General features: G+C 34.8%; 1 protein-coding gene across 3 annotated transcripts in view; it reads left to right on the plus strand.

The window, feature by feature from the left end:
* SEC24B (SEC24 homolog B, COPII coat complex component) overlaps nucleotides 1-27,447 on the plus strand; it is a 98,499-nt gene that overhangs the window by 35,721 nt on the left and 35,331 nt on the right. For 2 of the 3 annotated variants that reach the window (XR_005988395.1, XM_041758868.1), the window contains exons 4-6: nucleotides 6,801-6,905; nucleotides 19,912-19,992; nucleotides 22,555-22,778. Coding sequence is in view for 2 of the 3 variants with exons in the window: in XM_041758868.1 (XP_041614802.1) it covers nucleotides 6,801-6,905; nucleotides 19,912-19,992; nucleotides 22,555-22,778 (410 nt within the window). In the remaining variant the exon portion in view is untranslated. The remainder of the gene's footprint in view (nucleotides 1-6,800; nucleotides 6,906-19,911; nucleotides 19,993-22,554; nucleotides 22,779-27,447) is intronic. The other variant, XM_041758869.1, reaches the window with a different exon arrangement.

Raw genomic sequence — 27,447 nt, forward strand, 5'->3', positions numbered from 1 at the left:
CTAGAATAAACCTACCATCATCTTTTTTTAAAAAGGCCCAGATGAGCCCCTTCTTTAACATTTGGGAAGTTTACATTTTTCCTTTTTCTCCTTAGTGTCATACTCTTTCCCCCGAATATAACAATATATTCTTAAGCTAGAAACTCTTTTATCAATCTATCATACTTCTCTGCCATAGTAATATTATAAAAAATAAAATTTTACATTTTGCTTTATTGCCTATGACCATGAGTGTCTGAGCATTAGCATTTTTTCTTCTGGATTAAACCATCAATACAATTATTATTAGCATATAGTTGGCCAAAACAACATATAAAAATTATGAATTTGTATATTTTTTAAATGGAAAGTACGTTTTGACTGGAAATATCTTTCAGTGAGATGAATGACTCTCCCCTATCCCCACAATAGCTTTGTATACCAGAGTTGTATGTGACTCATTACTACAATAAGATAAACTTTAGATAAATTTCATTCATAGTGTTTATTTTCACACATTTAATTAGTAAGAAACTTTGTTCAAGTAGATAGGAATGATATTGGAAGGCTTTTTTTTTTTTTCAAGATTTTATTTATTTATTCATGAGAGACACACAGAGAGGCAGACACACAGGCAGAGGGAGAAGCAGGCTCCCTGCAAGGAACCTTATGTGGGACCGGATTCCAGATCCCAGATCCCCGGATCACACCCTGAGCCAAAGGTAGATGCCCAACCACTGAACCACCCAGGTGTCCCTCTTTGGAGTTTTTAAATGTGTTTAACCTTCTGAGTTACATGTCAGAAATTTTAATTGTTGTTTGTTAGATTTTATTTTCCAGGTTATAGATAGATAGTAGCACTATTACTTTCATGTAGCAGTTTACAATTTTAAAATACCTTTAACTTTTATTATCTCTCTTGATCATCAGGTGAAGCAAGCATGTCATATTTCATCTTCCTTTTATAGAAGAAAAAATTGAAGTTTAAAGAGGTTAGGTATCTTCCAAAAAAAACACCAACTCCCTAGATGGGGTGCCAAGATCAGTATAGATCTTCTGCCTGCAAACCCAATACTTGTTTTACTGAATCAGCAATTATTTAAAATATAATGAATTTCATTGTACTATTGCCAATATAATAAATATCATATCCTTTAAATGTATTTTTATCAAAAACTTCATACTATGATGTAGGTCATTTATTTTATGTATGGTATCTCATATAACCTAATCGGCAAAAGCAGTCTTCATTTTCAAACCAGTGAGGCAAATGTTATTCTTTGTCAGAAAATCTAATTTCATTTTTTTAATCTAAGGAAATATGTTCCTAGTTTCAAAGGAGTATCATAAGCTCCAATGAGAAATAAATTATAGTGTATGTCTGTCTTCTAAGCCAAATTACTAAAAGCAGTCAAATTTAAATGTCAAAAATCTAATATGATTAATTTATCCTTTTTTATAGTAGGTTATAAAAACTAGGCAATGAGTCGATATGCTGTTTTTCATTACCAAATTTGAAATAAAGCAGTGTGACATGTACCTAATATTAGGCTATTTATGCAGTGAGGATTATCTTGAAGCATTGTATTCTAGTGGTAAATATATGCATTGTGTGTATCAAATTCTGGTATTTGACTTTTTAAAAATATTTTAAAAGGAATCAAGTATAAAAATCAGAAATAACTGTTAATTTCATCAGACATCATGATTAAAATATTGCCATGTAATTAACTGAAAAAAGAAAAACATATACCACTTAGTGATAATGGGTTCCTCTCTTAATAAATGTTGTTGTTGTTGTTGTTGTTGTTGTTGTTAAAAGGAAATAGAATTAAATATTGTATAAAATATAAGGAGGTGAGAAGTAATTATAATCATTATAAATATTTTATGATAAAGTAGATTGTAAAATACTTTATTGAACATCTCATATTGACTCTGAAAGAAATTACGTAGAATTTTTATCTATAGTTTTTTTTCAGTGTATCTTGAAAAAAATTGGTCATCCTAGAAAACATTCTACTTGTTTTTATTTATTTATTTATTTATTTATTTATTTATTTATTTATTTATGATAGTCACAGAGAGAGAGAGGGAGAGAGAGGCAGAGACATAGGCAGAGGGAGAAGCAGGCTCCATGCACCGGGAGCCCGACGTGGGATTCGATCCTGGGTCTCCAGGATCGCGCCCTGGGCCAAAGGCAGGCGCTAAACCGCTGCGCCACCCAGGGATCCCTTCTGCTTGTTTTAAAAGAATTTACGTTGCTAAGAATACCACTCAGATTGGTGGAAGGTTCTTTTTTTAAATGACTAGCTCTATCCCCTATATTGACAAATATTAAGAATAGCGGAAAATAATTGTTTTTAATTAAATATACACAAAAATATGTTTTTTATGTTTTTGAAATTCAATAATAATAATAGCTAATAATTATATAATAGTACATTTCAGGCAGCCTTTGAAGCTTTGAAGTAATTTGTGAAATAATAATTTATGAAATAATTCATTTAATCCTTACAACAACCATTTGAGGTAGTTATTACCCCTTTTAACAGATGATGTAAATGAAAACCACAGAGGTTAGTAACTTACCCCGGGGAAACATAGCTGGTAAGTGCTAGAACCTAAAATTGAACCCAGAGTCCCCATCTTTATTCAGTGTCTTGCTGCTTATCTGTTCAGTATTTTGTAATGGTTTTGCTTTGGTCTCATGGGACTCTTTCGAAAGCAGTTATTTGACAGTAGTAGTTTTGAGCTACTGTATGTGTATGTAGAATTATTAAATTAATTCATCATTCCTGGGCAGCCTGGGTGGCTTGGCGGTTTAGTGCTGCCTTCAGCCTAGGGTGTGACCCTGGAGACCTGGGATCAAGTCCCACGTCTGGCTCCCTGCGTGGAGCCTGCTTCTCTCTCTGCCTGTGTCTCTGCCTCTCCCTCTACCTGTGCCTTTCATGAATAAATAAATAATAAAATATTTAAAATAAATAAATAAATTCATCATTACTTCCACCAGGATACTTTTCAGTATTTCTGAATTAAGAACATTCCAGGAAGTACCAACCCCATTTCTAACATGTTTCATCTTTAACTGAAACATGTATGGCAAGGTATACCATGTATATACAGGTATACCTGTATATATATATATATACATATACATATATATACATATACATGTAGATACAGCGTGCCTTGATTAATCATTTAAGGACGGAGGAAGCTTTCCCTTTAGTGCCATAAGGATTTTTATATCTCAGGACTGGGTATTAAGAGGTATTTTTTATATCTCAGGTATTTATTTTTATTTATATATTTATATTTATATTTATATTAAGAGGTATTTTTTTATATCTCAGGACTGGGTATTAAGGATAAATTAAGAATATGTGTTTCCTTTGTTCAGTGAGAGAATGGCTGTTGTTAACATAGGCGCTTTTTAAGATGGGTAGGTTTTAGAAAGAGAGTACTATGGAAATTGATTCCCTTAAAACCATTTTGCAAAGACTTGAAAAGTCTTACAGTACGTGTTCCTAGTTTGAAAACCAGCTTAGAAAAAGATAACACTCAGAAGTTTGAACTGTTCAATTTAAAAAAGCTATCAATTTTAAAAAGCTAAAGTTCTCTCTCTCTCTCCCTTTTTTTAAAGAGTTTATTTATTTGCCACAAAGAGAACAAAGCAGGGGGATTAGAGGGAGAAGCAGACTTCCCAATGCAGGCACCCCAATGCAAGACTCGATCCTAGGACCCTGGGATCATTACCTGAGCCAAAGGCAGATGATTAACTGAGTCACCCAGGCGCCCCAAGGATTTATTAAGACTTTATTTATTCCCCATGTAGCTGTATCCAGGTAACAGTGAAGATGCCTTTTATTAAGCAGCTCACAGAATATGGTCTCCTGGAGAGTTTTGCCTAAAGGTACTTTAAATTAAAAAATAGGTAGTTTAAACTAAATGTCCTTTTTAAAATACTGGGGTGCAGTTGATAACAAAGCTCTTCATCATGTTAGGTTCTGTCAGTGCAGTGTGTCTTAAACTTCTTGGTTTATTCGATTTACACCTTGAAAGCTCTGGTTAAAACAGAATAAGTTAGGATACAGCATTCCCGCCCCATTTGGTTGTAGTGGTAGTGGTAGTACTACTCCTCCTACATGGAGTAGGAGGTCTCCATGTACATTTCTACAGTGCCTTTCAAGCTAAGCTCTAGAAGATGTCATTTTCTACCACCTCATATATGCAATCTGAGTATTTCATACATAGGTCTGGCTGTTAAAGAATATCTAAGTAGAGGCACTCAGGAAGTTTGCATAACCATTCATATATTGTAGAGTAGATGACTTGGCTGTAACTGCCCATTTGTTGCAGTTTGTATATATTGTACCCAGCGTAGAGCAGGGCATTTAAATAAGGATTGGTTGTTACTTTGGAGTCACAAAAATGTCATAATCTTGTGCCATTAATATTCCCAAAGTTTACTTGGACAAGCAAAAGGCTAAATTCTGAGCATAGTAAGAGTGACAGTTGGGGAAGGGCTTAAATCTTTCATCTCTAGCACTTCTCCAAAAGGATTGCATCTTTTTTCAGGAAAAGTAAAAATTTGAGTATTTGGTGTGACATTCTGTTAACATAGTACATTGACATCCGTGATATCATATAAAGTGATGAATAATTTTACTCTATTCTCTTATTCATAGATTTTTCCAGTACATTAAGTAGTTAGTTGCTCTTTAGATTTTTTTAAATCATTGTATAGCCATCTCATTTGTTCCTAATTAAGCATTGGATATTTTTCCAAAAATAAGTGAATCTGTTTTTAATTCAGTAAATTTGGAGAAAGGGAGGAAAGTGTCTTATCATACAGATGGGTTTGTGCTGTACTTTGGCTCCTTTGTTTAGTTACAGAGTCAACAGAACAATTATTGATTCAGTCATGAAAAGAATGGATTTTCTTCCGATTTTTTTCCTGCTTCGTGGCCTCTCTTAGTACAGTAAATAGAGTTTCTTCTTTCTTCTTATTCTATATACACGCGTACTTTTTAAAATGCAGTGCTAATTGCATTTTGAGAAAGTACTTCATTTTTAAAGAGGTTCTTAAATTGAAGAATTTGCTCTAAAATCTTTTTACTGTTAACTTGTGTTTTATTGCAAACTTTTTAGTATATTTAACATAAGGTCTAGTATTAGTCAAATTTTCATTTTAAATAGGCTTTTGTTAGAGGAACATGCCACTCTGAATTTGGTCTTTCAAGGTATCAAGTTGATTTCTTATATTGCCTGAATTTATTTTAGTTCACATTGATTTTTACTTTCTCAGATGCGTTTATGGTAACTACTATTTTATCTATATATATATTTTAAAGATTTTATTTTATGAGAGAGAGAGCATGAGCAGGAGGAGGGTCAGATGGAGAAGGAAAAGCAGACTCCCCCACTGAGCATGGAGCCACCATAGGCTTGATCCGAGGACCACAAGATCATGACCTATGCTGAAGTCAGATGCTCAACCAACTGAGCCACCCAGACACCTCTATTTTATCTATATTTAAAAGATGTTCCAGCAAAGCCAGCATGTTTCTGTGACTTACTTGGTCCTACTGGGAAGATCAAAGCTTCACTCATTGACAGTTTAACCTTTGCTCTCTTCTGAGGTCAAATTTTTCTCTTTAATAGTATTTTTCCTATGATAGACATGAGTGACGTTTCTTAACAAAATATGCTAATTTTAAAAGGTCACCTTAAATTAAGAAAAAGAAAGCATCAGAGGACTACCATGTGATTTTGGTGAGGCAGGGCTTCATTGTGCTTCCAATATTGTGAAATGTCCTTAAAAATCTACACTATGTTTTTGGGTTTCTTCTGTTATCCTTTTTTTTTTTTTTTAAGTTGAACTATAAGATTTTCTTTATATGGATGTTTATTCTTTTTTCTATTTTTATTTTTAATTGGGATTATTTTATTTTCCCTCTTAAAATTTGTGGATATTAATTTTAGCCTAATTTTATAAGATTTATTAAAAAATAAAAATACCCAATCACTTTTCTTTTTTTGGAGAAGTTACACAGTTACCAGCCATACCTTTTCCACACAATCTTCCTTCTCAATGTGTCTTACACAGAGGACCAGTCCCATCCACCTGCTTCAGACTGACATGTAGGCAAATAGGTGAGATGATTGATCATCTCAGAAAATTCACTGTTTTATAATTGTCACACTTGTAGGACCACAGTTAATAATTGTCACACTTGTGGGACCACAGTTAATAAGCTCTCTTTTTTTCCTTTTTTGAGCATCTGTGAGCAGAGAACTATTCTGAATACAGTTCTTTTTCTTTAACTGTCATTCTTTTTCCGTTATGAGAACTGAGTTACCATCAAGTTGGCATTAGCAGAAGGAAGGTATCAAGTATTTGCATGTGTGTTGAATGCTGTATAAATTAATTTTAGTAGAAATGATCACTGCTTACCAAGAATGTACAGTCCCAAAGGAAGTACACCACAAGGGCCCCAAGGTCAAAGAAGGTAAACATGTATAGAGCTCAGTAAAATTTTCAGAGTATCAATGCAGTTTCCTAAATATTATCAGTGTAATATGTGGTACTTTTTTCACACTTAGACCAGTTCATATAAAAGCTGCTTTTACTAAACTGCTTTGCAGAAATTTTCTAACGGTTCCAGTTTTGATAATAAATTTGCTAACATTAAAATGCATGCTGGGATGTTCTTTAGAATGTCAGAGTTCTTTCTCACTTTTAATGCAATGTCAAAGTTTTATTTCTCATCTTTCCTGTTGGTTTGACTCTTGTGTTTGTGCTTTCCACTTTACAGGCATGCAGTATGGTGACTATGTTAATAATCAAGCTAGCTCCGCACCAACTCCCTTGTCATCAACTTCCGATGATGAGGAAGAGGAGGAGGAGGATGAGGAAGCAGGTCTGCTTTAGCTTTACACCAGTTCTTGATCTTTTCCTACTCAAATTTTCTTTTATGTCCACAGTCTATTAGCCTTAAAAAAAAAAAAAAAGTGTCTGCAGATTTAGCTCAATGAACTTGCTTGATTTGGGTTATAGAAATTTGGGTCACTTGAAATGAGGTGTTTTGCTTGTTTGTTTTATTTTTCCTCCTTTGGACATCTTTTACCATTTTGTAAGTAACAACGCATCTTTCATGATGACAGAGTGCTTCTTTCAGAAATGCATTTCCTCTCATGTCACACATGCCAAAGAATGAGTCCTAACTGAAGCTTTTGGCTTATGCTTGCTTTAGCACCCTTTTAGGAATAATGTTTTATTTTTTGCTTTGCATGCTACTTTAATCAGAATGAACCACATGGATTTTATAATAATGAAAGAGAAATTGATAATGTTTCTTTGAGGTTCTTTTTGGCCCTTCTTGTCATATATCTATCTAAAGGCCCAAAATTTGTAGTTACTGTCCTGCTTCTTGAAGTAGTAGTCCACTTCTTGCTAAGTGAAGAAGTTGTGCTTGTGATTATGTGTTGCAGCCTGTTTAATATCTTCATCTGGCTTTGCTGGGTAGAACATGGCTGAACATTGAGCAGTTCAGTTCCTTCATTAATTCTAATAGTTTAAGACAACCAGTAAGTGCTGAGCTTTCAAGTTACATATAACTATGGTTCTCCCTTTGTCATATTTATTACTGAATAGAAGGATTGGCTCTATAAATAATATGCTTAAACACAAGTTTATTTTTTTTGTATTTTAAAAATATTCAAATCATTATACATGATTTGAGGAGGGGTAAAAATAGAGGGTTACAGATGGGGGATAATTTTTTTTTTTTACTTGAAATACATATATACCCATCTATCTTTTTGCATTTTTTGTAATTTTTAAATTTTATATGATTGCAGTCTTACAGAAAAGTTGTAAGAATAGTAAAAGAAACTCCGATGTACACTTATATAAACCATTTTTGCCCCACTTGTTTTATAATTCTACATTTTTTCTACATCATTTGAAAATAAGTTGGAGTTATGTACCTTTACCCCTCTGTACTTTAGTATGTATTTCCTCATTATAAGAACAATGTCTTATGTAACATAACCACAGTACAGTATGTTAAACACTGATGTAATAATATCTGCTATACAGTCCATAGTCAGATCTCGAGAGTTGTCTCAGTAAGGTCTTTTATAGCTGTTTTCATGGCCCAAGATCTAATTCAAGGATCATCCATTGATATTTGTGGCCATTTCTATATAGATTTCTTCCATCTGAGATAATCCTTTACCCTTTCTTTCTTTTTCTTGACTGACATATTTGAAGAATATAGGCCAGTTGTTTTTTAGAATGTACCTCAGTTTGGGTTTATCTGATGTAGCCTTGTGATTAGATTCAGATCATGTGTTTTTGGCAGAATTGGCACTAAAGTAATGTTCTGTTCTTAGTGTGCCCTGTCCAAGGCACATGATGTCGATTTGTTCCCATATTGATGATATTAACTTTGATCACTTGATTAAAATGGTGTCAGCCAAGTTTCTCCACTGTAAAGTTACTACTTTTCCCCTTGAAATTAATAAGTAATTTGTGGGGAGATTATTTTGATAGCCTGTAAATGTTCTGTTCTTAAACGGTCATTCTGTTTTCAGCATTCATGAATGATTTTTTTAATTCCAACATTCCTTCTATATTTATGAATCAAAGTTTTAGTATAAAGGAGATCTTTTTCTTCTCCCTTGTTGACGTCTTTGGGTTCATATTGACTCATGGATTCTTATTTTATTCACTTTGTAATAATCCATTATAGTCGTTAGTTATTTTGATAGCAACTTGGTCAGTGCCAGCTCCTTCAAACTGTCTTTTAAAAATGTTCCCATGAATCTTTAAGCACTTACTTTAAGCACATTGAGGCCTTAGTAAGATATTCCTAGCTCATCTTACACTGCTGCAGCCATGGACTGAGCCATTTCTCCAAGGAGTCCTATTTCCTTTAGTGGACAAGGGTATTTTAGAAACCAAGGTCTGATTTTAGTGTGTGGTTTTTGCTATTAATGGATCATTGTTCTAGACCTTGAATTATTATTACTTAATGTATATATTATTCAGATCCTCTCATGATCCTTATTTTTATACAATTCAATAATATATTATTTTCTGTGTTGTCAGCCTAACTTGCTCTCATTTTTTTTTTTTTTTTTGCTATTTTTCCTTTTAATTCCAGTATTGTTAACTAAATCACTCTGACTTATTCTGCTTGGAATTAGGTATAATTGTTGAAAACTGTTTCCTTAGATGGGAAAAAAAAAATTGGGAAATCAAAAGATTAAGCATTCATGGTTTTTCTCCCCCTACCTTGTCTTGCTTAATTACTTTTTTCTTGAATATATTACTGATTAAAAATTTCTGAGGTTTTTTTTTTTTTTTTTTTAAGGTTTTCTCTAAGCTCTGGTGAAATATTAGTTTCAGGTGCACAATATAGTGATTCAGGGGATCCCTGGGTGGCGCAGCGGTTTGGCGCCTGCCTTTGGCCCAGGGCGCGATCCTGGAGACCTGGGATCGAATCCCACGTCAGGTTCCCAGTGCATGGAGCCTGCTTCTCCCTCTGCCTGTGTCTCTGCCTCTCTCTCTCTCTCTCTGTGTGACTATCATAAATAAATAAAAAAAATTAAAGAAAATAATTCATCTACAATATAGTGATTCAACACTTCTATATAATACCCCGGGCTAGCACAACTGCCCTCCTTAATCCCCATCACCTGTTTCACCCACTCCCCACTCACAGGTCCTCTCTGGTAATCATCAGTTGTTCTCCGTGGTTAAGAGTCTGTTTCTCAGTTTGCCCCTCACACTCTTTTTTCCCTTTGCTTTTTTATTTCTTAAATTTTACATATGAATGAAATCATAACATTATTTGTCTTTCTCTGACTTCATTTAGCACTGTACTCTCTAGCTCTTTCCATGTTCTTGCAAATGGCAAGATTTCATTATTTTTGTTGGCTAAGTAATAATCCAGTGTGTGTGTGTGTATTTATACAACCTCTTCTTATCAATTCATCAGTCGATGGACACTTGGGCTGTTTCCATAATTTGGCTATAGTAGATAATGCTGCTATAAACATCGGGATGGGGCAGCCCCTGTGGCGCAGCGGTTTAGCGCTGCCTGCAGCCTGGGGTGTGATCCTGCAGGCTCGGGATCGAGACCCCACGTCGGGCTCTCTGCGTGGAGCCTGCTTCTCCCTCTGCCTGTGTCTCTGCCTCTCTCTCTCTCTCTCTCTCTCTCTGTCTCTATGAATAAATAAATAAAAATCTTAAAAAAATATATAGTTTAAACATCAGGATGGATGTGCCCCTATAAGTTAGTATTTTTATATTCTTTGGGTACACTACCTAATAGTGTAATTGCTGGGTCGTAGGGTGGTTCTAATTTTAATTTTTTGAGGAACTTCCATACTGTTTTCCAGAGTGGCTGCACCAGAAAAATTTCTAAGTTCTTAGCTCAGTGGCATTTAGATTTTAATAATTTTAATAATACCTAACATTTTTGAGCACTTACTGTGTGTCGGTCATAGCACTAAGGAGCTAATGTGTCTCCCTGGGTTTTTGGGTCAATTTTTCTAGATTCAAATCCTGACTTTGACACTTAACAGCTTTGTGACAAGTTTCTTAAACACATTGAGTCTCAATTTACTCATCTGTAAAATGGGAATAATAACAGTAACAATTACATATAATTATTTTGAGGATTGAAGGTATTCTTTATAAAGAGCTTAGAACAGTATCTGGCAAATGGTAAGCGCTCAAAAAGATATACCAGTCATTAACACTGAGATTATATTCTTATTGCAGTTTATTCTTCTCAACAGTCCTGTAAGCCAGAGATAATTGGCTCCATTTTACAGATGAGTTGACTTTGATCTGAACAAATTAAGTACCATTTGTCTCTGGTCCTGCAACTACTAAGGAGCAGAGTGGAGGAGATTCAAACTGTCTCTGCATAAAGGTGTGAAAAGGAAGGAATCTCTATCTCCTACTGAGAACACAAAGTACTGTAGCAGGAGGGAACTAACCACTACTAGCATGTGGCAGTCATCACTGCTGTATTACTGACATACTGTCTTCCTCCTGCCGTTTTTTATTCAGCAAAATGTTAAGACTATACCATGGACATTTTTACTAGAATCCTGTGTTCTCAATTCATGGTTTGTTTAAAAAAAAATCATATGTTTGTTGATTGCAAATTAAAGACATGTTTTAAATGAAAAAGAAAATGTAGCTTTTAAATGAATTTTATTTTATTTTTTAAAACCCTGCTCAGTTACAATAATTTTTTCATGTCTAGAGAGGTAAAAGGAGCTCAAATTATTGTGGAGACAACATACAAGTATTTATATAAAGTAGAGATTTAGAGTGCTCTACTTTTTAAGCATTTCAGTGGTATTCATTCCCCGTATTCATGAGACTTTTGTGTGTTTAGTTTATGTGGAATTGTTCTGATTTTGATAAAATTTATTAAATAATAATGAAATATTAATGAGCAGATTCAGAAATTAATATTCCTCTTTATCGTTATGGTATAGATTTTGTATGAGGGATAGTCTTATATTTTATTAGAAGCTACTAAAAATTTGGAATTGTTGGAGAATAAACTTAAAATTAAAGGAAACTTGAGTAAGTAGCAAGCTGTCTCTGGGTTTATTCAGTCATGGGTATTCATCCTTCAGTTGTTGGTGCTAGAGTGGACCCTCTATTAGTTTTAGGTCTCATACTGCAGACAAATACTGTCATTCTTGTTACAGTAAGGAATACTAACATGAAAGTGGGAGAGAAAGGAAAGAAGCAGTGAAATAAGAATTGAGCAGTGAAATCATGTGAGAGGGAGGAAAAACAAACAACTAATTCAGACTTCAGGCTGTGATCAGCCCTGTTCCTGGAAAACACTTTGAATTAATGTTCTGTTCCCTGCTGTACAAACTCTCAATCACTTTTTCCCTAGGGAATTTTCAGGTTGGGACGAGGCAAGAAGGACAACAGGTAGCTTTCTCATATGGCACTGGGAATGTGACAGCTTGGTGCTATCTTTTGTAAGTGCTAGTGGAATAAAATTTGATTTTTCATAGTGAATTTTAAGATTGTAGTCAGTTTTTGTTTGACTTTCACACAGGCTCATAGTAACTAACTAGTGTCAGGTACTACATCAGAGATACACGTTTATGGGTATTTTAAAAGATAATGTATTTTGACACAGAACAAGTCAAGTTGACTTCTATAGATAATAAGACAGTATGAACCTGCTTAGGTCTAAGTTCCAAAGAGAAATCACTTTTTTTTTTTTTTTTTTTAAAGCAGAAGAGGGAGAAGCAGGCTGAGTAGGGAGCCTGATGCAGGACTCAATCGTAGGACCCCGGCATCATGACATGAGCTGAAGGCAGATACTTAGCCAACTGAGCCACTCATGGGAATTCTTTTAATCCAAGCATATAGTACAGTATTATTAACTCTAATACTATGCTATACATTAGATATCTCAAACATACTCATCTTACAACTAGAAGATTGTACTCTTTGACCAGTATCTCCCCTTCCCCCATCCCTTGTAAAAGAATCCTTAAAAGGGTTCAAATCTGTCTTTCCCTTCAATTGATGTCGTATTATATTATTTTAACAAGTAGGTCTGGGTCTCTGAAAGATGTAAAAGGGCCCACACCACAAGAAAAGTATTTGGGAGTTTTCAGTTTTCATATACATTAAAAAGAAAATATGGTACCTGTTACCTGAACATTTACCTTATAAACGTGCCATATATATATAAGATTTCTATAGCTGGGAACTCCCAACTTTCTGTATAGTGAGATGGGGCAGAGCATTAGGGCAACAGTGGAAGGAGATTTGGTTCCAGCACCTGGAGTTAGAATTCAAAGGTACTTTCAAATATAATAGTTTTTAAGTAGTAATTAGATGTCTAGGCTAGCCCCAAATCTAATTAACTAAACATTTGAAAATGCTTTCTTTTTTCCTCTAGCCATGGCAAATCTATAGTATTTAATCAAGAATATAGATTTTTTTTATTTTTATTTTATTTTTATTTTTTGTTTTTTATTTATTTTTTTATTTTTTAAGAATATAGATTATGTGTTTTATAAGTACTTGCTAACTGGACCTATCTAAGGTTTAAGAATGAGGGCAAGTCCCAATGCTATTCATTTAATTAAAGCCAACTTGTACACAGAAAGCCATATTTTGCTTGGTGTCATGGTTCCAGAGATTAATACAGTAGTATAGCTTCCTCTGTATACTCATAATATGGTAGGGCACTTTATGTGATTACAATATATCTTGAAAAGTACTTTAATTAAGAGTTGAGAAAATGTCCTGACATAGGAGAGGAAATGATTTTCCATGGGTATATCAGAAAGATTTTATGGAGGATTTGACATTTGAAGGATGATTAGGAGTTTGCCATGTGAAAGAACAGAATCTAAGCTAATGAACCAATATTTATAGTGCATAAATGCAACAATAGGAGAGAAATAGAGATGAAGAGGGGAAGTAGAAGCCGCATTTTGAAGTTCCTTATGCTACCACAAAGACATTTAGACTTTATTCTGCAAGATGGTAGGGGAGTAGTGAAGGTGTTTTAAAATATGGTCAGAAGGGGATCCCTGAGTGGCGCAGCGGTTTGGCGCCTGCCTTTGGCCCAGGGCGCGATCCTGGAGACCCGGGATTGAATCCCACGGGTCCCAGTGCATGGAGCCTGCTTCTCCCTCTGCCTGTGTCTCTGCGCTCTCTCTCTCTCTCTCTCTCTCTCTTTCTGTGACTATCATAAATAAATAAAAATTTAAAAAAATATATGGTCAGAATATTAACATATAATGTACTACCTCTTAAAAAATACCACTTGTCTTGACAGTGATGGCATGACTTAATTAAACAATAAGTTTTAGCAAAGCTTGAGATGTTTAGTTCAGTGGTTCATCTGGATTTAAAACTTTTATCATTGCTTTGCTATTTTTAACAAGTTGAAGATAGAGATTTGTATTGGTTCTTTTATTCCAAAAGTGAATTTTAGAAAAAGCTAGGAGGTTTCAAATTATTAAACAAATAAAACAGATTGGGGCACCTGGGTGGCTTAGTGGTTGGGTGTCTGCCTTTAGCTCAGGGCATGATCTCGGAGTCCTGGGATCAAATCCCACATCAGGCTCCCTGCGGGGAGCCTGCTTTTCCCTCTGTCTATGTCTCTGCCTCTCTCTGTGTGTCTCTCATGAATAAATAAATAAAATACATTTTAAAAAATAAAACAGATTATTTCTTTTCTAAAAATTTTATTCATTTTAGGGGTAGGGGAACAGCAGGAGAGAGGGAGAGCGAGAGAGAATCTTCAGCACTTTTCACTGAGCATGGATCTCAGCATAGGGCTGGATTCCAGGACCCTGTGATCATGACCTGAGTCAAAATCAAGAATCAGATACTCAACTTACTGAGTCACCCAGGCTCCTGAAAACAGTATTTTTACAAGACTAATGCTTTAAATCTTTAAAATAAGTTGATATGTGTAAGCAATCTTCTCTTTAATTTTTTCAAGAATAATTATTTCTTGATATTAATGATTAAAAGTTCTTCTTGGGACGCCCGGGTGGCTCAGTCTATTAGGTGGCTGCCTTCAGCCCAGGTCATGATCCCAGGGTCCTGGGATTAATCCCCATGTCAGGCTCCCTGCTCAATGGGGAGTCTGCTTCTCACTCTTCCTCTCTCTCTGCCCTGGGATTCCCCCTGCCCATGTTCTCTTTCTCTCTCTGTCTCAAATAAATTCTTAAAGAATTAAGTTTTTCTTAATCAGAGAATGCTCTGTATTTTTTAAAATAATAGTTTTATTGAAATACTATAACATTTACTCGGCAGTTTTTAGCATATTAGCAAAGTTCTGCAACCATTGCTATGTAATACCAAAACATCTTTATTACCCCCAAGTAGAAACTTTATACCTTTTAGCAGTTACTTCCTGCTTTTGCCCTCCTCCACCCATACATATACACAGATCTAGGCAACCACTAATCTACTTTTTGCCTCTAGATTTACCTGTTTGAGTATTAAGTATAAATAGATCATATAATATGTGGCTTTTTGTGACTGGCTTCTTTCTCTTAGCATAATGTTGTCAGGGTTCATCCACGTTGTGGTATGCATCAGTACTAAGTTCTTTTTTATTGCTGAATAATGTTCAGTTGTGTAGATATATCACATCTTATTTATTCATTCATGAGTTGATGGATATTTAGGTTGTTTGCACTTTTTGGCCATATGAATAATGCTGCTATGAACATTCATGTACAGTTCTTTGTGGAGGTTTATGTTCTAATTTCTCTTGAGTGGAATTGCCACGTTATTAGGTAACTCTGTTGAACCTTTTGAGAAACCGTCAGAATGTTTTCCAACATGACTGCACCCTTTTACAGTCTCATGAAGTTTCTGATTTCTCCATACTCCTGCTAAAACTTGGTATTATCTGTCTTTTCAATTATAGCCACCCTGGTGGATATGAAGTGTCATCTCAGTGGTTCTGATTCTCATTTCCTTAGTGGCTTGATGATGTTGAGCATCATTTCATGTATTTATTGGTTATTTGTTTATCTTCTTTGTAGAAATATCTTTAAGTTCTTTACCCATTTTTAATTTGGTTGTCTTTTTATTGTTGAGTTGTAAGAATTCTTTTTATATTCTGGATACTGGACCCTTATCAGATGTATGATTTGCAAATATATTTTTCCATTCTGTGGGTTTCTCTTTTCTTTCTTGATGTTATATTTTGGAGCATAAAAGTTTTTTATTTTGATAAAATCATTTTTTTCTTGTTGCTTGTGTCTTTGATGTCATATTTAAGAAACCTTTGCCAGTCCAAGGTCATAAAGACTTACTCCTATATTGTAAGATTTTGCTTATATTTAGGTCTGTGACCCATTTGAATTAGTCTTAGGATAGGGTGTAAGGAAGGGGTCTAACTTTATTCTATGTCACATGGCTATCTTGTTGAAAAGAATATTTTTTCCCTGTTCATGTTGTCTTAACATATGGTTTTGAGGTAAAAAAAAAATCACATAACATGAAATTAACCATTTTAAAGTATATAATTAATTCAGTGTCCTCTAATAGTATAACCACTGCCTTTGTCTGGTTCTGTCATTTTGGTTGTTGTGTAGTCACCACTTCTATCTAGTTCTGACTTTGAGAAAGTACTGTACTAGGTAGAACTAAACATTTTCATCATCTGAAAAGGAATCTCTGTTTTCATTAGGCAATTAACTTCCCATTTTCTCCTCCTCTCAGCCCCTTTTAACCACCAATCTACTTTCTGTTTATATAGACTTAACCCATTCTGGATATTTCATATTAATAGAATCCTAATTATGACCTTTGTGTCTGGCTTCTTTCACTTAGCGTGTTTTCAAGGATCATTCACTTTGTAGCATGTATCAGTACTTCATTCCCTTAGATAGTTGAATAATATCCCATTATATCGATATATCACATTTTGTTTATCCATTCATCTGTTGATGAGTATTTAAGTTTTGGTGTATTTTTGGGGGGAGACTTAGTAAACAAAGATTTTATTTTATTATTAAAGTATTGTTAATATACAGTGTTACATTCATTTCAGGTATGCAGCATAGTGATTTGACAGTTCTATACATCACTCAGTGCTTACCACAATAAGTGCAGTCACCATGTGTCACCATATGGTGTTATTACATTATTATCAACTATATTCCCTGTGCTGTGATTTCATCTCCATGCCTGATTTATTTTATAACTGGAAGTTTGTACCTCTTAATCCCCTTCACCGATTTTACCCTACCTGCTTCCCCTCTGGCAACCACCAGTCTGTTCTGTATAGTTGAAAGTCTGGTTTTTTTGTTTATTCATTTGTTCTGTTTTTTAGATTCCGCATATAAGTGAAATAATGGTATTTATCTTTCTCTTATTTTGCGTAGCATAATAAATCCATCTGTGTTGTAGCACATGGCAAGATGTCATTCTTTTTTATGGCTGAGTAATATTGCTCTGTGTGTGTGTGTGTGTGAGAGAGAGAGAGAGAGACATCTTTTTTATCCATTCATCTATTAGTGGACATTTGGATTGCTTCTATACTTTGACTATTATAAATAATGTGGAATGCACATAGGGGTGCATATAACTTCTCAAATTAGTGTTTTGGTTTGGGAGGGGGGGTAAATACCCAGTAGTGGAATTTCTGGATTGTGTGGCTTTTTTTGTGGGTTCTTTTTCATTTTTTGAGGAAATTCCATACTGTTTTCCATAGTAGCTATACCAATTTACATTCCCACCAACAGTGCATAAGGGTTACCTTTCCTTCTCATTATAACCAACATTTGTTATTTCTTGTCTTTTTGATACTAGCTGGCCATTCTGACTGGTATGGTGGTCTTTCATTGTGATTTTGATTTGCATTTCTCTGATGATGAGTGATGTTGAGCATCTTTTTTTTTTTTTTTTAATTTTTTATTTATTTATGATAGTCACAGAGAGAGAGAGAGGCAGAGACACAGGCGGAGGGAGAAGCAGGCTCCATGCACCGGGAGCCTGATGTGGGATTCGATCCCGGGTCTCCAGGATCGCGCCCTGGGCCAAAGGCAGGCGCCAAACCTCTGCGCCACCCAGGGATCCCGATGTTGAGCATCTTTTCATGTGTCTGTTGGCCATCTGTATATCTTCTTTGGAAAGTTCTATTCAAGACCTCTGCCCATTTTTTAAATCAGACTGTTTGATGTTGAGTATTTATGAGTTCTTTATATATTTTCAGTATTAACCCTTTATCAGATACATGATTTGCATATACCATCTCCCATTCAGTGGGTTGCCTTTTCGTTTTATTGATGGTTTCCTTTGCTGTGTAAAAGCTTTTTATTTTGGTAGAGTCCCAATAGTTTATTTTTGCTTATTTTTCCCTTGCCTGAGGAGACATATCCATAAATATATTGCTAAGGCCACATCTGAGAGATTACTGCTTGTATTTTCTTCTAGAAGTTTGATGGTTTCAAGTTTCACATTTAGATCTTTAATGCATTTTGGGTTTATTTTTGTGTATGGTGCAAGAAAGTGGTCCAGTTTCTTTCTTTTGCATGTAACTGTCCAGTTTTCCCAACATGATTTATTAAAAGTTTTTTCTTCCATTGTATATTCTTCCTTTTTTTGTTATGGATTAATTGGTCCTATAAGCATGGGTTTATTTCTGGGCTTTCTACCTAGTTCTATTCATCTATATGTTGGTTTCTGTGCCAATACCATACTATTTTGATTACTATCGCTTTGTAAAATATATTTTAAAATCTGGGATTGTGATTTTCTTTGTTAAGATTGTTCATCTTTCTTAAGATTGTTTTGGTTATTTGATGTCTTCTGTGGTTCCATAGAAATTTTAGGATTATTTGTTCAGTTCTGTGAAAAATGCTATTGACATTTTGATAGAGATTGTACTGAATCTTGCTTTGGGTATTGGTATATTGTTTTTTAATGCTTTACTTCAAGACTTTTGACTTTATATATCAGCATTTTTCTTTAATTGTATTTTTACGAACACAAGGAACAAAAAGGAAGAGCCATTACTTCCCCTTCTAAAATTAATAATGACATAGATATGCAAAAATTTTGTGTTTATCACAAAGAAAGCACCTAGTAAACATTAGTGTCTTTTACCTATTACTTATTTTATAGCCCTCATGTTTTCTAAGTTGCTTCTTATTTACCATCTCATTTAAGCTACATGAGAACAGTAAGAAGCATACATGTAGGGCATTTTTTAAATCATTCTCATTTTGCAGAACAGAGTATTAGTTAGTATTGAGGATTGTCACTTACCCAAAATTATATAGCAGGTAAAGAACAGCCTAAAGTAACTGCAGTCTTTTGTAGTTTCATGTTTTTTTGCTGATAATAAAATGTTCCTTTGCAAAAAGCTTTAACATTTATGATCTGAGTCCAGTATACCTAATTTTCATGGTTATCCAAAATTATTCAGTGAAGGATAATTATCCATACCTGTTCCTTTTATATCACAGTTGAAAATTAACCTAAACCCCAGTTATAATATTAGTAGTAAGAGCTAAGGATCACCTCTGTGCACAGAATTTTGTGTCATAATGAAAGAGACCAAGATCGCTAATGCAAGAGAGGGACCATGTGGATTATCATTTCATTCATTGGTATATACTCTACCATGTCAATGTAGGATAAATGTAGGTTCTCAATAAAATATTGAGTGAGTAAATGAATGAAAGAAATATATTGTATATTCTATCCATGTGACATATCACTAAATTTCTTCATAAATTGCCACTGATGATTCCTGTTAATCTTACAGGTTTTGAATGAACAAACATAATAAAAATTCTTAAAACCTAATACTTCATTTATATTACTTGATTAACAATAAGTACCATTTAATCTCCAGTCTGGAGATGTATAAACTGAGACATAAAAATGGTGAGCTGCTCTAGCAGCTCAAGCTAGAGACTCCTCTTTTAAGATGGTTTCATACAGCCGTGCTGCCTTATAAAAGTCTAAAATTTCATTATCTTAAAAATTCTTAATATTGATTAAATGTACTTAATGGCTTGAGACTTGGTAGATGGGACCTTTGGAGGTGTTATTCTAGTAACATTTCCATCAATCTAACATTTATTTTTATGTGTTTGACTACTTTTAAAAGTTTGATACCTGTTCTCTAAGACACCTTCACATGTGTTTGATTAAATTTATTCCACTTGTCAGCTCCATGTTCTCTCCACCCTTATTTATTGAAATTTATATATGGTTTTTAAAGGTCATTAAACATCAGTCACTTTTAGTTTTTACTAGAGTCAGGAATTTTCCTAGTTCAGCAAAACATCTTTTTCAAAATTGCCAAAGGCTGCTCTAAGATACATTATTATTTTAAACTTAGTAGATATTTTGGTTTTTCCTTTCAGGTGTTGATAGCTCTTCTACCACGAGCAGTGCTTCTCCAATGCCCAACAGTTATGATGCCTTGGAAGGAGGCAGCTACCCAGGTAATTTGTTTTGTGCCTATTTGGTGCTTACTTGAAAAATTACTGATCATCAATTTTTTCCAAATATCAATATACATTATACATAATTAAGGCTGTATTTTTAACAGAAAAAGGGGACATTTTCTGGTATTTCTCAGCCTTACTTTATAATAGTTTTAATTGTCATATAACAACTACAAATGTCGTTTCTGGGAGGCCTAAGGAAATTTATTATTTTGTTTTTGTATCATGCTCTTTATCTTTTTCCTCCTTCCAAAAGATTTTTAATAGTAAATAATTCTCCTCTTTCCCTTCTTTTTTATGCTGATAACTTCTTAAGTAAATTTTGTATTTCTGTTCTCATGTTTTGGTCCTTCAATTCCTTCCAACTAGCCTCTGAATATAAATAGTCTTTGACTCTTTACTCCCCCCTATGGCTCCTGGCTGCCTCACCAGGTAAATAGATTAACCAACTTAGGGGTAAATTTTGGAGGCATTACTTTTAACTTTATCTGGAAATAACTTTGGTCATTACATAGGAATAAGAGTGGTGAATAGTATTAAAAAATATATACAAGCTTAAGTTTTATAATTAGTAGTCATTTCACTATAATATCCCAGTTTAATGGGATTTCCCTTTTTTGTCTGTCTCTTATCACGGATAACCTGACAATCTGCTTGCTTTCTCCCTTTTCCAATGATTTGAAACTTTAGGACTAACAGAACAAGTGATTTTGCCCTTTTCTTTATTTCTTACCACTTTGGTAATAATCCAGGATGGAGCTTAATTGAAGTTGGAGTATGCTGCACTTAACATACTATCTGGCTATCACTATCCTATGAATTGGTAGAAACTTTCATCTTCTCAGCTTAGTATAGAATTCCCTTTTAATATTTCAAGAATACTTCGATAAGCTACTCAACCTTTTATGGTTAAGGATTTTTTTTTCCCCCTAGGGCTGCGTGTATGTGTGTAAGAAATGTGGACCATTCCAAAAGCAATCACTATTATAAAAATACTTTAGAAGAGTTAATTTGTTCACTAAAAGGTGAATACTACATGTGGAATCACTATATTATACTCCTGAAACCAATATAACACTGTATGTTAACTATACTGGAATTTTTTTTAAAAAGTTTTTAAACTATGAATTTATTATAACTATATAGTATTTCATGAGCTTCAAATTAACCTAAACAACAACAGCAAATTAACCTGAAGCGAAATGGCTTTGGAGTTTGACCTTACATTGTTTGTCCGTATTCATTTCATCAACAAATCTTAGTCTTATTATGAACTGTGCTTTTACACTAAGTGAGTGACCTTGGGCAAGTTTTCTAGCTATTTATACTGTACCAAAATTAAAGATTTGAACATCTATAGCAGTAAGATTAAATGAATTGAAAGTACTATGTGTCAGGGGTTAGGATAGATTTTAGGACTATAGAGCAGCCCCAGTGGCACAGAGGTTTAGCGCTGCCTGCAGCCCCCAGGGTGTGATCCTGGAGACCCGGGATCGAGTCCCACATCGGGCTCCCTACGTGGAGCCTGCTTCTCTGTCTGCCTGTGTCTCTGCCTCTTTCTCTCTCTGTATCGCTCATGAGTAAATAAAGAAAACCTTGAAAATATATATATATATCTAAGGACTACAAAAATGTATGTATGGTATGTTGTCCCTTTCCTAAGGAAGGGAAGATGCTTTAGACTTTCATGTGTATGACTCCAGCTTTTTATATCTTATGCTGATGACTGTTACCATGTTAAGAGACCTTTTTTCTCCTTACATTCCCATCACTGTGAAGAATGATAAGCAGGATATGACACTGCATTGAAGCTCTTGTCTAAGAAATCTGGGAGGTTACCAGCAAGCCAGCAAGCCAGCCAGCCCTTGCCTAAGTAGCACAAGATGATAGACAAAGGAATGTCTGGGAACATATCTCCAAAATGAGAGCCAGTAGATATTGTCAGTAGAAAGAATTCTTGAAGAATCCTTAAAAAATAAATTTTATTAAGTCAGATGCTTTTAAGAGCATATTTTCTTCAGAGTCTGGTTGCTCTTAAAGAATGTAATTTTTATATGAAAAGTAGATTGGAATTCATATATGTTATACAGATTTGACTTTAAGAGTAACAGTATGGCAACATGTTATTGGTTTGTGTAGTAGAGTAATTTTTAGGGTTTCTTGTTATTTTTGTGCTTGAGGATTAAATTTTATAGTTTTTTCTCCATTTTAATCAAATTTTAGTTTTTGTTTTAAATTTAAATACAGGAAGAACCTTTATTCATTGTATTTTATTTGGGATCTATTACAAACCAGACATTGTTTTAGGAGCAGGACACTATTCTGTACACTGTCTACATACTCTGGCAGTTTTGCCTCTGCAAATAATACATACTTCTAACTGAGTAAAGGGGTGAAGAGTTCATGATTCTATTCTCTCTACTTTTGTGGATGTTTGTAATATCTCAATAAAAAGTGTAAAAAAGGAAAATGCCAAAGATTATGGCTTGCTGAGGAGCCAAGTCTTTATATATAGAGTCCTGATTTTCAGTGTTAACACCATGTTTTTCCTTTTGTTAGATATGCTTTCCTCATCAGCAAGCAGTCCTGCTCCTGATCCCGCTCCTGAACCTGACCCGGCTCCAGCTCCAGCTCCTTCTGCTCCTCAGCCTTCAAAAATGGCTAAGCCTTTTGGGTATGGTTATCCAACTCTTCAGCCTGGTTATCAGAATGCTACAGCACCACTTAATTCTGGAGTACCGCCCAGTAGCCCAGTGTATTCTGGATTCCAGCCGTATGCTCAAGTATGTGTAAAAACTTTACATTTCTAAAATTATGAAACTACTATCAATTCTAACAAATCCCTGGTGATTCAAACGGATCACAGGTGCAAACACCAGTAAGCCTAGGTCAAACATCATAGAATTCAGTTCCAGTTTGTGTGTGTGTATGTATAATAGAGATAAAAGGAAATATAAGTATCAAATCTTTAAAGAGGTTAAATCTGGATCAGGATATTAGCTGTGATTTTTTTCTGTCCTTCATTGTACTTTTATTTTTCGGAGTCTTGCAATGTGCAGGTATTAATTTTGTAATCAGGAAATTAAATGTTAAGTTTTTTAAAGGTCTGTATTATTTAGCTGGATTTTTCCTCATAATATGACATATAACTGAAATTGGTAACAGTCTCCACACACATAAATGCTGATCAGTAGTTATATTTCTTATTAATTATTGCTGTGACCCACCCATTCTGATAAGACCTTTTTTGGAGTCACCTCTTAAGTGCCATATCAATTTAATAATACAGAATAGTAAGGATCTCATATTTATATTTATTAAGAAAGTAAAATATAAGGAAACAATCGAAATGATAAAACATTGTACTTAAAATGAAAAACTGCTCTCAGTAGACTAACCTTACAGAAATTTCATCTTATGGTACACTAAGAATGAAAATTAAGGGGACATAGGAAAATCATGTTTTTGGTATTTAATCTTAATATTAAGGCACAGACGGAGGAAAGAAACTAGGAGCGAGAGGCACTAGAGAAATATGGTTGGTTAGAATAGATATTTCTGCCTGTCATTTTGTTAAGAGTTTCTTTATGGCTTTATTGGTCCAGATGAAACAATTCTTAAGTCATTATTTTCTGACTCTTGTGCTCTAGGGAAATTGCTTTTGGGGGTCATAAAACATAACGTATTTTTACATTTTAATGTGAGGAAAACCAAGTTCAAAGAAAGGATCTAGTACTTAGAGGAACTTTTGGGCAAGGAAAAAAAACTGTAGTGGTATTCCACAAGGACATAGAAAAGGTTCTTGGACCAGATGTGACCTGTTGCCCATTTCTACAAATAAACTTTTATTGGAATGGAGCCTCATGCATTCTTTTATGTATTATCTATGTCAGCTTTTGCACCACAGTGTAGAGTTGAGTAGCTACAAAAGAGATGTAGCTTCAAGAGCTCTTGAAGCTTTAAAATACTTACTACCCGACCCCCCACGGAGAAAGTTTGCTGACCCTTGAAATAGGATCAAGTATTGTTCTTTTTCCACTTTATTTGGAAGGTTATTTTGGAAAAGTTAAGAGATTGTCCTTAGAATAAAAGTAAAAATTAGTATTTATTATGCTAGATTTTAAAAATAACTTCATTCGGGATCCCTGTGTGGCGCAGCGGTTTGGCGCCTGCCTTTGGCCCAGGGCACGATCCTGGAGACGCGGGATCGAATCCCATGTCGGGCTCCCAGTGCATGGAGCCTGCTTCTCCCTCTGCCTGTGTCTCTGCCTCTCTCTCTCTCTCTCTCTCTCTGTGACTATCATAAACAAAACAAAACAAACAAACAAAAACTTCATTCTGTTCTTCTGTAGTATCAGTCCTTTTTATATTCTAGCTCTCGTGCAAAGATCACAGGAGTTTGAATGAAGGGGACAGAGGCAGACTAAAAAGTAACCTAGATTATTAATCATGGGAGAAATGAATATCATAAAGCAAAAGCTTTAGACTTGATACTATTAGAGATCATTTGCTTCTACCTTTCATCTTTTTACAACTTTTTATTGAAATATAATCTGTATTGAATTTATGTACAAATATATAAATCAACATCACACAGTTTGAAACCTATCCAAAATTGAACACACATAACCAATAGCCAGAGCCCTTTCTCATACCTTTTCTAGTTAGTTACTAACACCCAAATAAGAGTTGGCAACTGTCCTGACTTCTAATACCACACGTTAATATTGCCTGTCTTTATACTTTATATAAGTGGAATAATAACTGTATATTCTTGTCTAGGCTCTTAGGCCCAACATTATGTTTACTGTGTGCTTGTAGTTCATTCATTTTCATGGTTGTATATATTCCATTTTGTGAATATACTAGTTTACTTATTTGTTCTATTGTTGACAGGCATTAGGGTAAACTTCCAGTGTGGCACTATTAAAAATAGTGCTGTTGTGAATATTTCTGTTCATGTATTTTAAATGAAATGTATGTATCGAGGAGTGGAATTGCTGGGTCATCGGGTATCCATACTTCCAGCATTTAATGCTAAACAATTTTCCAAAGCAGATGTTCCATTAGCAGTATATGAGAGTTCCAGTTACTGCACATCCTTGTCATTTTGGCTTTTTTATCATAGTTACCTTCCTTTGATTACTTAAGTGAAAAAAATGAGACTCAGATAAGTGAAGTTGTCTGTCCAAGACCAGGCTTAGTTCTAAGAGTACAAGTCTTTACAGTTCAGAATTAAGCACTTTTTTTCTCTCTTTAACTGGTAGGAACTTGGGATGCCTGGGTGGCTCAGCAGTTGAACATCTGCCTTTGGCTCAGGACGTGATCCCAGAGTCCTGGGATTGAGTCACACATAGGGCTCACAGGGATCCTGCTTCTTTCTCCCTCTGCGTATGTCTCTGCCTCTCTCTCTGTGTGTCTCTCATGAATGAATAAATAAAATCTTAAAAAAAAAAAAAAAAACAACTGGTAGAGACTTGTGCAAAAGAAAACCAAAGTCAGATTTTATATATATATAAAAGAAGATTATAAAGCAGCAATCTGTTTTTGCTTAATCTGATTTTATTTTTTTTATTTTTTAAAGATTTTATTTATTTATTCATGAGACACATAGAGAGAGGCAGAGACACAGAGGAGAAGCAGGCTCCATCCAGGAAGCCCGATGTGGGACTTGATCCCAGGACTCCAGGATTACACGCCCTGGGCCGAAGGCAGGCGCCAAACTGCTGAGCCAGCCACCCAGGGATCCCCTGTTTAATCTGATTTTAAAATAGTTTTTGGACACTAGATTCAGGGTCAGTGAACAATAATGATTTAAACACACAGCTAGGGGTGCCTGGGTGGTTCAGTCAATTAAGTTGTCTGCCTTTGGCTTAGGTCATTATTCCAGGATTCCAAGATCAAGCTCCATATTGGGCTCCCTGCTTCTCCCTTCTCCCACTCTCCCTGCTTGTGTGTGCTCTCTCTCTGTGTGTGTGTGTATATATATAGATATATAGATATATAGATATAAATAGCTCTATCAAATAAATAATAAAATCTTTAAAAAAAAAACACACAGCTAGGACATACTTTTAAATTCTTATCTATCTACTAAAACATTGTAGATTTTTAGATTAATATTATCAAGCTAATTTTATTTTATTTTTTTAAAGATTTTATTTATTTATTCATGGGAGACACAGAGAGAGAGAGGCAGAGACACAGGCAGAGAGAGAAGCAGGCTCCATGCAGAGAGCCTGACATGGGACTTGATCCCCAGTCTCCAGGATCACACCCCAGGCTGCAGGCATCACTAAATCACTACGCCATCAGGGCTGCCCTATCAAGTTAATTTTAAAAGAAGCCATTTGAAGGTGACTTTTTATGTGCACTCTGGTCCCAACATTATGGCCAGAGGAATAGCAGAGTCACCAAGAATAATTTGGAGATTGCCAAGGACTTGTTTTAAAGTGTTTTCAAGTCTGACTGAGAACTCTGATATTGTGGGGTATGGGGCATGGGAGAGGGGGAATTAAAAAAATAAGCCATTTATTTTTGAAGTCCTAGTTAGAATAGGAATATCTTACTTTAGCTTTAGCTACCCTTCTATAATGAAATTTAAATGCCTTTAAACGTTGTACTTAGTATAACCCAGTGGGAGGGTTCTGAGCTTTAAGGGCTTTCTTTGTTCTTATTAATTTGAGATGACCTTTATTAAGAAGTAGAAAATCCCAATATTTGGCTTTTGAGGAAGAAAAACTTAAAATTTGTTTTTTAACCCTGAAAAACAAGAAGAAAAAGTTGATGTTTAGAAATCAAAATGAGGGGCACTTCGGTGACTCAGTCAGTTAAATGTCTGATTTTTGGTCTCATCTCAGGTCATGATCTCACACTCATGAGATCGAAGCCAAGATGGAGCTAGTGGCAGGCAGGGAGTTCACTTCCCCTCCTCTCTCCCTTTCTCCCTTTGCCCCTTCCTTCTCTCCTTGCACACTCTCTCAAATAAGTAAATCTTCTTTAAAAATGAAAATTACAATTAGATATTTTAGTGACTATATGAAAAGCCAGATATAGTGTTATATAGTGCTTTTTTTTTTTGAGTCAAAAGGCTTTTTAATTTTTATTATTACTTTTTTAAGTTTGTATTTTAATCACCAGGTACTCTTCACAACAAGTGCACTCACTAATCCCCATCCCCTATTTCACCCATTTCCCTGCCACCTCCTCTGTGGTAACCATCAGTTTGTTTTCTATAGTTAAGAGTCTGTTTCTTGATTTGTCTCTCTCTCCTTTTTGTTCATTTGCTTTGTTTCTTAAATTCCACGTATGAGTGAAATCATGTGGCTTTTATCTTTCTCTGTCATATTTTATTTAGCATCAATGGATTCACTGCTTTCCATATCTTGGCTATTATAAATAATGTATATAGTGCTTTTTTTTTTAACAACAACAACAAATAACCAATTGTAG

The sequence above is a fragment of the Vulpes lagopus genome, chromosome 6 (assembly GCF_018345385.1).
Source record: "Vulpes lagopus strain Blue_001 chromosome 6, ASM1834538v1, whole genome shotgun sequence".
In the NCBI taxonomy this organism is placed as follows: domain Eukaryota; kingdom Metazoa; phylum Chordata; class Mammalia; order Carnivora; family Canidae; genus Vulpes; species Vulpes lagopus.